Source organism: Hemiscyllium ocellatum, chromosome 28 (assembly GCF_020745735.1).
Source record: "Hemiscyllium ocellatum isolate sHemOce1 chromosome 28, sHemOce1.pat.X.cur, whole genome shotgun sequence".
NCBI lineage: Eukaryota > Metazoa > Chordata > Chondrichthyes > Orectolobiformes > Hemiscylliidae > Hemiscyllium > Hemiscyllium ocellatum.
The window spans coordinates 796758-809249 of NC_083428.1; the positions used below are offsets into that span (position 1 = coordinate 796758).

The window sequence follows — 12492 nt, forward strand, 5'->3', positions numbered from 1 at the left end:
TGGCAGACGCTGCAAGTTGTGTCAGAATGTCACCACGGTTACCACCATTGCACGTGGGGACAGCACCCACCATGTATGCGGCAAGTACTCATGTGACTCGGCCAACGTTGTTAAGGCGGCACGGTGGCTCAGTGGTTAGCACTGTTGCCGCACAGTGCCAGGGACCTAGGTTCGATTCCAGTCTTGGGTGACTATCTGTGTGAAGTTTGCACATTCTTGCCATGTCTGTATGGGTTTCCTCCAGGTGCTCCGGTTTCCTCGCACTGTCCAAAGATATGCCAGATAGGTGAATTGGCCATGCTAAATTGCCCATAGTGTTAGATGCATTAGTCAGAGGGAAATGGGTTTGGGTGGGTTGCTCTTTGGAGGGTCGGTGTGGACTTGTTGGGCTGGGGGGCCTGTTTCCACACTGTAGGGAATCTAATCTCTTACGCTGCAGGCAAGGATGCCCTGAGGCATGGTACATCAGTGAGACCAAGCAGAGGTTATGGCAATGGATGAATGGACAATGCACAACAGACAGGAGTGTCCCCTCTCAGTTGGAGAACACTTCAGCAACCTCGGACCTTTGGGTGACCATCCTCCAAGCCAGACTTCGGGACAGGCAGCAACACGAAGTGGCCGAGCAGAGGCTGACAGCTAAGTTCGATACCCATGGGGATAGCCTCAACCGGGACCTTGGGTTCATGTCACCCAATGCAACACACGCATTCTCTCCCTCTCTCTCTCTCTCTCTCTCTCACACACACAGACCCATACACTCATGCAGACTCTCTCACTTACACTCACATGCCCACACTCAGTTACACCCACGCACACACCCACTCACAGACTTAATACTTCTTTACATTCACACCCATACAGATATACACACTCTCTCACATCCACTCATACCCTACCACACATGCACGCACACATATATAAGTTTGAGGGGTGAATTTGTACTTGCAGAATTACATTTTATTTTGCTCAAAAACTGCATGGATCCATGTAAGATTCTGTAAATCTCTTTTTTTAGATGAGAATCAGTCTGAACATTGGGGCACAGACTGCCCCACACAGGGTACCTCACACCTTCAATGCATTATCTGGGCTGACATGGCACCTATTGTTAAAGTTCACTTGAGAATGTAACTTTTTTTTAAAATTTCTGGGATTTACATATGAAAGAACAGAACCAACAAACAATCCAGGTCTTTTTCAATATATAATTTCAGTTGCATCACACTGTAAACGTTTATTATAAATTGTGTCTTATGATCTTATACTCCACAACCACCTGATGAAGGAGCAGCGCTCCAAAAGCTAGTGCTTCCAACTAAACCTGTTGGACTATAACCAGGTTTGTGTGATTTTTAACTTTGTACACCCCAGTCCAACACCAGCTCCTCCAAATCATAAAAAAAGGTCCAAGATATGTTGGTTTCACAATCTGGGTGCAATACCACATGAGACTGAGGAACATTGTTGGGAGATTTTACTTATTTTTTATAATTCACTTGTGGACCTCAGTCTCCTTGACTGACCAGCAGTCGTTACCTGACCCTAGTTGCCCTTGAGACTATGGTGGTGAGCTTCCCCTTGAACCACAGCAGCCCATGTGTTGTAGATTGACCCACAATGTCATTAGAAAGGGAGTTGCAGGATTTTGAACGTGACACTAAAGGAAAGGGATATATTTGAAAGTCAGGATGGTGAGTGGCTTGGAGGGGAACTTGTGGGTGGTGGTGTTGCCTTACATAAAGTTTTACTCTATCTAGTAACTTCATGTTATCCCTTGTCATGGAAGTGTTTGATGGGGATGGTGTGGAGCAAGCTTTATTCTGTCATCAAACCCCATACTGTTCCTGTCATCGGGAGACTTTGATGGGGGCTGATGTAGAGGCATATTAAATATAAGTTAACTGGATTTTTGAGAGTGTTGGCTTTGATCTGGTGGATCTCATTACACACCAACTGTAACTCTTTCAGAATAATAAATATGACAGATATTTGAGTTGTAAAAAATGTGATACATTTTTCTCACTCCTGGAATCGTACATGCAAAAGGCCATCTCATCATGCTAGGTCCTGTATCAAACATTTACGAAGAAATAATCTTGACTCACTAGTTTTTACAAATTCAAGATACATTTTATTCAGACAATCTTTGTATTGAATCAAAATGCTATATATTATTGGTTATATCTGTCAACTTTGGTTTATAGCGTCTATATAGGTTGTGATAGTCAGCTATAAGCAGGATTATTTAGAAATGATGCAATGGTTAAACATTGTCAGTCTGTTGGACAATCCTTGCTCACATGTTCAATTATTGACTATTGTTATTATTCTTGCATGTAATCCTCTACAAATGTAACAAGTGGGTAGGATTGGAATTTGGTTTAAATGATCGTGAATAACTGAAGGCTTGGCAGTATCTTAATGACTTTTTATCTGGGTGCCACATATAAGAAAAATACTAACTTCATCAAAAGCGTGTGGAAAATGTTCACTAAAATTTACCAATAAAGTGGGACTTAAGTTGTTAGACTAGTGACACATTAAGACTGTTCTTGGAGTAAAGAAGGGTTAGAGGTTATCTCTTGTTTGCAAGATGGTGAAAGGCTTTGAAAGTATTAATAAAGGAACTCGAATCTAAATATCAACGACCAAAATAATTGGAAAATAAATCTACTGGGGAAAATAAGGAGAAATGTTTCACCAAGTTGTTACGTCCAGGAGGAACAGATGTTAAGCAGAGAAATAACCCTGGGACTAAGTGTGCCTGTAAGCCAGCACAAATGACAGAATCATTAAAGTACACCTAACTTGCTTATTCAACACTGGCCAAAGCTAATAATCTCAATTTCACAAATTCTTGATCTTCCTTTATACTAAATTGCTCTGATCTAAAATCTACAAATGTCTATTTCCTAAATCCCAAAGACCAAATGACAAGAAACAAATTGCAATGAGTCAGACAATTGATTGGCCATCTTAATACTGACAAGAATTTGTTCAATCCATTGATCACGAAAGGCTTTAAGACCCTGCACTTGCCATCATCCATTGAGGGTCCAGGTGTTTTGGTGGTTGTTTTCATCTAACTTGGTGGGAGAAGTTCTAGCATTGTTTTTGAAAGTTTGAGATGTTGTCACTTGCTAGAGTTGGTAAGTTCTAAAAGCGTTTTCTGGGTTCAGAGTTGAGTGTTCAAAATCGGTTCTGAAGTTGTGTTGGGTGGAAATCTTCTGGAATTGTGTCTGACAAAGACAAAAGCAGAACAATTAACATTTAACCCTGATAAATATGAGTAAGATGTAACAAGATGAGAGTAATTAATGAGTGACAGGATGCTAAGAAGCTCAGACGAACAGCTAGATCTTGTGATGTTTGTCCACAGACTGCTGAAGGTAGCAGGACAAGTGTGATTAAGACATACAGACACAAACCTATAACAGCCATGGAATAGTTATAAGAGCAGGGAGGTCATGTTGGAACTGTACAGAACTTTGATTTGGCCACAGCTGGGGTACTGTGTGCAATTCTGATCACCACAGGATAAGAAGGATGTGGTTCGTATGAGGGGATGCAGCAGCAAATCACCGGGATGTTGCCTGGGATGGAATAGTTTAGTTATGAAGAGAGGCTGGATAAGCTCAGGTTGTCTTCTTTTGGAGCGGAGAAGACTGAGGAGATCTGACTAAAGTGAATAAGATTGAAAGACATGGAAAATAGCATAGAAATCATACAGCACAGAAGGTGTCCATTCAAGGAATAATTTTAAGGTGAAAGGCAGGAGATTTAAAGGGGACTTGAAGCAATTTTTTTTAACCCAGAGAGATGAGAATCTGGAATGCGCAGCCTGGGAAGATAGTTGAGGCAGGAAACCTCAACCTTTGAAACATACTTGGACAAGCACTTGAAATGTCATAAAATTCAAAGCTATGGCTGGTGCAGGAGGGAGGGTTTCAGATAGCTAGATCATTGGGGTACCTTCTGGGGAAGGTGGGACCTGTACATGAAGGACGGGTTGCACCTGAACTGGAGGGGCACAAATGTCCTGGGTGGGAGATTTGTTTGTGTGGTTCAGGAGGGTATAAACTAGATTGGCAGGGAGGTACGGCTTCGCTACATATCTGAGAGGGGGGTAGTTACATATGGGGCAGTGACAGGATGTCAGAGCGGAAGAGTCAGACACCGCACAGAGCCGTGGTAATAGGGGACTCCATCGTGAGAGGAACTGACCAGGGTTTTTGTGGCAGCAGAGGGGATTTAAGGATGGTGTGTTGCCTTCCTGGTGCCAGGGTGAAAGACATCGCGGACAGAGTGCGGGAAATCCTCAAGGACGGGGGTGAAGAGCCAGAGGTGGTGGTACATGTCGGCCCAAATGATGTCAGGAAGAAGAGGAGAAACATACTACAGTGGGACTTCGGAGAACTAGGAAGAAGGCTGAAAAGCAGGACGTTCAGGGTGGTTATCTCCGATTTGTTTCCAGTTCCTCGGGCTGGTGAGGTCAGAAACAGGGAGATAATGGACTTGAACGTGTGGATGGGGAACTGGTGCAGGAAGCAAGGATTTAAGTTCTTGGATCACTGGGGTATATTTTGTGGTAAGCATAAATTCTACAAGAGAGACGGTTTGCACCTTAATAGTTAGGGACCAGCATTCTGGCAGACAGGTTTTCTACTGCAACACAACTACATTTAAACTAAGTAGCGGGGGGGGAGGGGACAAACTGGATGTTTAAAAAGGAAATTGAAGGGAAAGTTAGAACAAGAGAAGTCAAGAAAGACAACTGTATCAGTGAGGCAGAAAACTCGGAAAGGGATCATGCTGTAAGGTTGAGTGAAATAGGGGTTGATGGGAAGGGTGAGAGCAGTAACAAATTAAAAATACTATATATGAATGCACGAAGCATTAGACATAAGATGGATGAGCTTGAGGCTCTTTTGGAAATTGGCAGATACGATATTGTGGGGATAACTGAGACGTGGTTTCAAGTGGACAGGGCCTGGGAAATGAATATTCAAGGCTACACGTGCTATCATAAGGACAGACTGACGGGCAGAGGGGGTGGGTGGCCTTGTTGGTAAGGGATGATATTCAGTCCCTTGCGCGGGGGGACCTGGAGTCAGGGGATGTAGAGTCAGTGTGGGTAGAGCTGAGAAATACTAAGGGTAAAAAGACCTCCTTTGGATCATCTATAGACCCCCAAACAGTAGTCCGGATGTCGGATGTAAGATGAATCAGGAGCTGAAATTGGCCTGTTGCAAAAATGTTACTACAGTTGTTATGGGGGATTTTAACATGCAGGTAGACTGGGAGAATCAGGATGGTATTGGACCTCAAGAAAGAGACTTTGTGGAGTGCCTCAGAGATGGACTCTTAGAGCAGCTGGTGCTGGAGCCGACCAGGGAGAAGGCAATTCTGGATCTAGTATTGTGTAACGAACCAGAATTGGTCAGAGACCTCGAAGTGAAGGAGCCATTGGGAAGTAGTGACCATAATACATTAAGCTTCAATCTGCAATTTGCGAAGGAGAGGGTACAGTCAGAAGTGACAGTACTTCTGTTGAATAAAGGGAACTATGGAGCTATGAGGGAGGAGCTGGCCAAAGTTCAATGGTGCAATACCTTAGCAGGGATGACCGTGGAGGAACAATGGCGGATATTTCTGGTATAATGCAGAAGTTGCAGGATCAGTTCATTCCTAAAAGGAAGAAAGATCCCAGGAGGAGGCATGGGCGGTCATGGCTGACGAGGGAAGTTAAGAAACATATAAAGTTAAAAGAGAAAAAGTATAACATAGCAAAGATAAGTGGGAAAACAGAGGACTGGGAAGCTTTTAAAGAGCAACAGAGGATTACTAAGAAGGAAGAACGCAGAGGACAAATGAGGTACGAAGGTAAACTGGCCAATAATATAAAGGAGGAGAAAGTGAGGTCTGCAGATGCTGGAGATCAGAGCTGAAAATGTGTTGCTGAAAAAGCACAGCAAGTCAGGCAGCATCCAAGGAACAGGAAATTCAACGTTTCGGGCATAAGCCCTTCATCAGGAATGAGGAAAGTGTGTCCAGCAGGCTAAGATAAAAGGTAGGGAGGAGGGACTTGGGGGAGGGGTGATGGAGATGTGATAGGTGGAAGGAAGTCAAGGTGAGGGTGATAGGTCGGAGTGGGGTGGGGGCGGAGAGGTCAGGAAGAAGATTGCAGGTTAGGAAGGCGGTGCTGAGTTGAGGGAACCGACTGAGACAAGGTTGGGGGAGGGGAAATGAGGAAACTGGAGAAGTCTGAGTTCATCCCTTGTGGTTGGAGGGTTCCCAGGCGGAAGATGAGGTGCTCTTCCTCCAACCGTTGTGTTGTTATGGTCTGGCGATGGAGGAGTCCAAGGACTGTAGCGGAGGAAAAGACTCAAAGCCCTCTGCTTCTTCCTTTCCCGCCATATGAACCAGTACCCTTCCACTGACACCCTCCTTCGACTGACTGAACTGGTCCTCACCCTGAACAACTTCTCTTTCCAATCCTCCCACTTCCTCCAAACCAAAGGAGTAGCCATGGGCACCCGCACGGGCCCCAGCTATGCCTGTCTCTTCGTAGGATATGTGGAACAGTCCATCTTCTGCAACTACACTGGCACCACCCCCCACCTTTTCCTCCGCTACATCGATGACTGTATCGGCGCTGCCTCGTGCTCCCACGAGGAGGTTGAACAGTTCATCCACTTTACCACCATCTTCCACCCCGACCTCAAATTCACCTGGACCACCTCAGACTCCTCCCTCCCCTTCCTAGACCTTTCCATTTCTATCTCGGGCGACCGAATCAACACAGACATCTACTATAAACCGACTGACTCTCACAGCTACCTAGACTACACCTCCTCCCACCCTGCCCCCTGTGAAAACGCCATCCCATATTCCCAATTCCTTCCTCTCCGCCGCATCTGCTCCCAGGAGGACCAGTTCCAATACCGTACAGCCCAGATGGCCTCCTCCTTCAAGGACTGCAGATTCCCCCCAGACATGATCGATGATGCCCTCCACTGCATCTCCTCCACTTCCCGCTCCTCCGCCCTTGAGCCCCGCCCCTCCAACTGCCACCAGGACAGAACCCCACTGGTTCTCACCTACCACCCCACTAACCTCCATATACAGCGTATCATCCGCCGTCATTTCCGCCACCTCCAAACGGACTCCACCACCAGGGATATATTTCCCTCCCCTCCCCTATCAGCGTTCCGAAAAGACCACTCCCTCCGTGACTCCCTCGTCAGGTCCACACCCCCCACCGACCCAACCTCCACTCCCAGCACCTTCCCCTGCAACTGCAAGAAATGCAAAACTTGCGCCCACACCTCCTCCCTTACTTCTCTCCAAGGCCCCAAGGGATCCTTCCATATCCGCCACAAATTCACCTGCACCTCCACACACATCATCTATTGCATCTGCTGCACCCGATGTGGCCTCCTCTATATTGGGGAGACAGGCCGCCTACTTGCGGAACGTTTCAGAGAACACCTCTGGGATACCCAAACCAACCAACCAACCCAACCACCCTGTGGCTCAACACTTTAACTCCCCCTCCCACTCCACCAAGGTCATGCAGGTCCTTGGACTCCTCCATCGCCAGAACATAACACGACGGTTGGAGGAAGAGCGCCTCATCTTCCGCCTGGGAACCCTCCAACCACAAGGAATGAACTCAGACTTCTCCAGTTTCCTCATTTCCCCTCCCCCCTCACCTTGTCTCAGTCGAATCTCTCGAACTCAGCACCGCCTTCCTAACCTGCAATCTTCTTCCTGACCTCTCCGCCCCCACCCCACTCCGGCCTATCACCCTCGCCTTGACCTCCTTCCACCTATCACATCTCCATCGCCTCTCCCCCAAGTCCCTCCTCCCTACCTTTTATCTTAGCCTGCTGGACACACTTACCTCATTTCTGATGAAGGGCTTATGCCCGAAATGTCGAATTTCCTGGTCCTTGGATGCTGCCTGACCTGCTGCGCTTTTCCAGCAACACATTTTCAGCAATAATATAAAGGAGGATAGTAAAAGCTTTTTTAAGTATGTGCAAGGCAAAAAAATGGTTAGGACTAAAATTGGGCCCTTGAAGACAGAAACAGGGAAATATATTACGGGGAACAAAGAAATGGCAGAAGAATTAAATGGGTACTTCAGATCTGTGTTCACTGGGGAAGATACAAGCAATCTCCCTGAGGTAACAGTGGCTGAAGGACCTGAACTTAAGGGAATCTATATTTACCAGGATTTGGTGTTGGAGAGACTGTTAGGTCTGAAGGTTGATAAGTCCCCGGGGCCTGATGGTCTACATCCCAAGGTACTGAAGGAGGTGGCTCGGGAAATCATGGATGCATTGGTGATTATTTTCCAGAGTTCAATAGATTCGGGGTCAGTTCCTGAGGATTGGAGGGTGGCTAATGTTATACCACTTTTTAAGAAAGGTGGGAGAGAGAAAGCCGGAAATTATAGACCAGTTAGTCTGACCTCAGTGGTGGGAAAGATGCTGGAATCTATTATAAAGGATGAAATTACGGCACATCTGGATAGTAGTAACAGGATAGGACAGAGTCAGCGTGGATTTATGAAGGGGAAATCATGTTTGACTAATCTTCTGGAATTTTTTGAGGATGTAACACTGAAGATGGACGAGGGAGATCCAGTAGATGTAGTGTACCTGGACTTTCAGAAAGCTTTTGATAAAGTCCCACATAGGAGGTTAGTGAGCAAAATTAGGGCACATGGTATTGGGGGCAAAGTACTAACTTGGATTGAAAGTTGGTTGGCTGACCAGAAACAAAGAGTAGTGATAAACGGCTCTATTTCAGAATGGCAGGCAGTGACCAGTGGGGTACCGCAGGGATCCGTGCTGGGACCGCAGCTTTTTACAATATATATTAATGATATCGAAGATGGTAGTAGTAATAACATTAGCAAATTTGCTGATGATACTAAGCTGGGTGGCAGGGTGAAATGTGAGGAGGATGTTAGGAGATTACAGGGTGACCTAGACAGGTTAGGTGAGTGGTCAGATGCAGTTTAATGTGGATAAATGTATGGTTATCCACTTTGGTGGCAAGAACAGGAAGGCAGATTACTACCGAAATGGAATCAATTTAGATAAAGGGGCAGTACAGAGAGATCTGGGTGTTCTTGTACACCAGTCAATGAAGCATGCAGGTACAGCAGGTAATGAAGAAGGCTAATAGCATGCTGGCCATCATAACAAGAGGGATTGAGTATAGAAGCAAAGAGTTCTTCTGCAGCTGTACAGGGCCCTGGTGAGACCACACCTGGAGTATTGTGTGCAGTTCTGGTCTCCAAATTTGAGGAAAGACATTCTGGCTATTGAGGGACTGCAGCATAGGTTCACGAGGTCAATTCCTGGAATGGCGGGATTACCTTACACTGAAAGACTGAAGTGACTGGGCTTGTATACCCTTGAGTTTAGAAGATCAAGAGGGGATCTGATTGAGACGTATAAGATTATGAAAGGATTGGACGCTCTGGCAGCAGGAAACATGTTTCCGCTGATGGGTGAGTGCCGAAACAGAGGACACAGCTTAAAAATACAGGGTAGACCATTTAGGACAGAGATGAGGAGAAACTTCTTCACCCAGAGAGTGGTGGCTGTGTGGAATGCTCTGCCCCAGAGGGCAGTGGAGGCCCAGTCTCTGGATTCATTTAAGAAAGAGTTGGATAGAGCTCTCAAAGATAGTGGAATCAAGGGTTATGGAGATAAGGCAGGAAGCGGATACTAATTAGGAATGATCAGCCATGATCATATTGAATGGCGGTGCAGGCTCGAAGGGCTGAATGGCCTACTCCTGCACCTATTGTCTATGTAGTGAATCTATCAGGAACGTTTCCCGTGTGATGAAAGAAAGGGATCGGTTAAAGTGTGTCTGCTTTAACGCAAGGAGTATCAGAAATAACAGTGAGGAACTTCGAGGATGGATCGGTATTTGGGACTATGATGTTGTGGCCATAACGGAGACCTGGGTTTCACAGGGGCAGGAATGGTTGCTGGATGCTCCAAGGTTTAGAACGTTTAAAAAGAACAGAGATGGTGGAAAAAGAGGAGGGGGTATAGCATTGCTAATCAGAGAGTGCAACACAGCTACAGAAACTAAGGTTGTTGAGGAAGTTTTTTCTACCGAGTCAGTATGGATGGAAGTTAGGAACAGCAAGGGAACAGCCACCTCATTGGGGGTTTGCTACAGACCCCCTAATAGCAGGAGAGAGATTGAAGATCTCATAGGCCGGCAGATTTTGGCAACATACAGATGTAGCAGGGTTGTTGTTATGGGTGACTTCAACTTTCCCAATATTGGCTGGAACCTCCTTAGTTCAGATGGTTTGGATGGAGCCGTTTTTGTCAGGTGTGTTCAGGAGGGTTTCCTTATTCAGGATGTAGACAGGCCGACAAGGGGAGAGGTTATTTTGGATTTAGTGCTTGGCAATGAGCCAGGACAGGTGTTGGATCTCGTGGTGGGAGAACACTTTGGTGACAGTGATCACAACTGCCTCACATTTACCATAGCCTTGGAGAGGGAAAGGAGCAGTTATCAAGGGAAGATATTTAATTGGGGAAAAGGAAATTATGACGCTATCAGACAGGAGTTGGGAAGTACAGATTGGGAGCAATTGTTCCACAGAAAGGGCACAATAGACATTTGGAGACTATTTAAGGAGCGGTTATTGCGAGTAATGCACAGATTTGTTCCACTGAGACAGATAAGAAGGGGTAAGATTAAGGAGCCTTGGATGATGGGAACAGAGGAGCTTTTCGTCAAAAGGAAGAAGGCAGCTTACGTAAGGTGGAGGAAGCAAGAATATAGCACAGCTTTGGAGGATTATAGGTTTCTAGAAAGGAGCTCAGAAATGGACTGAGGAGAGCCAGGAGGGAGCACGAGAAAGGCCTGGCAGAAAGGATTAGGGAGAGCCCAAAGGCATTTTACTGATACGTGAGGAATAAGAGAATGATCAGGGAGAAGGTAGGGCCGGTCAGGGATAGTGGAGGGAACTTGTGTGGAGTCTGAGCAGATAGGGGAAGCCCTAAATGTGTTTTTTGCTTCTGTTTTCACTAAGGAAAGGGACCTTGTTGTGTTTGAGAACTTTGAGGAGCTAGGATACAGGCTTGACCAGATCAAGATTGATGAAGTTGATGTGCTGGAAATTTTGGCAAACATTAAGATTAGTAAGTCCCCAGGGCCAGACCAGATTTATCCCAGGCTGCTCCAGGAAGCATGAAAGCTAACCCTCTGGTGAAGATCTTTACTTCCTCACTCTCCATGGGAGTTGTACCAGAGAATTTGAGGGAGGCGAATGTTGTTCCTCTTTTCAAGAAGGGCAATAGGGAAATCCCTGGCAATTACAGACCAATCTTACATCTGAGGTCAGCACAGTTTTGGAAAGAATTCTGAGCCAGCCGACCCATTGTCTCAGCATCCTCCTGCCCCACCGAGCTCATCTCTACCCACCTCGACACTGTCCTTTCCTCCCTAGTCCAGGAACTCCCCACATTCGTTCGAGTCACCACCCACGCCCTCCACCTCCTCCAAGACTTGCATTTCCCCAGCCCCAAACGCCTCATCTTCACCATGGATATCCAATCCCTCTACACCTCCATCCACCATGACCAGGGCCTCCAAGCCCTCCGTTTCTTCCTCTCCCGTCGTCCCGAACAGTACCCTTCCACCGACTGGTCCTCACCCTTAACAATTTCTCCTTCGAATCCTCCCAATTCCTCCAGACCATTGGGTAGCCATGGGCACAAGTATGGGCCCCAGCTATGCCTGTCTGTTTGTTGGCTATGTAGAACAGTCCATCTTCTGTAGTAACACCGGCACCACTCCTCACCTCTTCCTCTGCTACATTGATGACTGCATCGGCACCACCTCTTGCTCCCACGAGGAGGTTGAGCAGTTCATCAACTTCAACACATTCCACCCTGGCCTTAAACTCACCTGGACTATCTCTGACACCTCCCTCCCCTTCCTGGACCCCTCCATCTCCATTAATGACGACTGATTTGACACTGACATTTTTTACAAACCCACCAACTCCCACAGCTACCTGGATTACACCTCTTCCCACCCTACCTCCTGCAAAAATGCCATCCCATATTCCCAATTCCTCCACCTCCACTGTATCTGCTCCCAAGAGGACCAGTTCCACCACAGAACACACCAGATGGCCTCCTTCCTTTGAGACCGCAATTTCCCTTCCCACATGGTTAAAGATGCCCTCCAACGCATCTCATCCACATTCAGCCCCTCTGCCCTCAGACCCCAGCCCTCCAACCGTAACAAGGACAGAACCCCCCTGGTGCTCACCTTCCACCCTACCAACCTTCGCATAAACCAAATCATCCACCGACATTTCCGCCACCTCCAAAAAGACCCCACCACCAGGGATATATTTCCATCCCCACCCATTTCCGCCTTCCGCAAAGACCATTCCCTCCGTGACTACCTGGTCAGGTCCACGCCCCC

The 12492-nt window shown here is 46.7% G+C and overlaps 1 protein-coding gene across 1 annotated transcript in view; it reads right to left on the reverse strand.

The window, feature by feature from the left end:
• Positions 1–145: 145 nt before the first annotated feature.
• Positions 146–12492, reverse strand: part of comp (cartilage oligomeric matrix protein) — a 52945-nt gene continuing 40598 nt past the window's right edge. Inside the window, exon 19 of the mRNA XM_060846487.1 lies at positions 146–3242. Coding sequence (XP_060702470.1) covers positions 3193–3242 — 50 coding nt within the window. The 3' untranslated portion in view covers positions 146–3192. The remainder of the gene's footprint in view (positions 3243–12492) is intronic.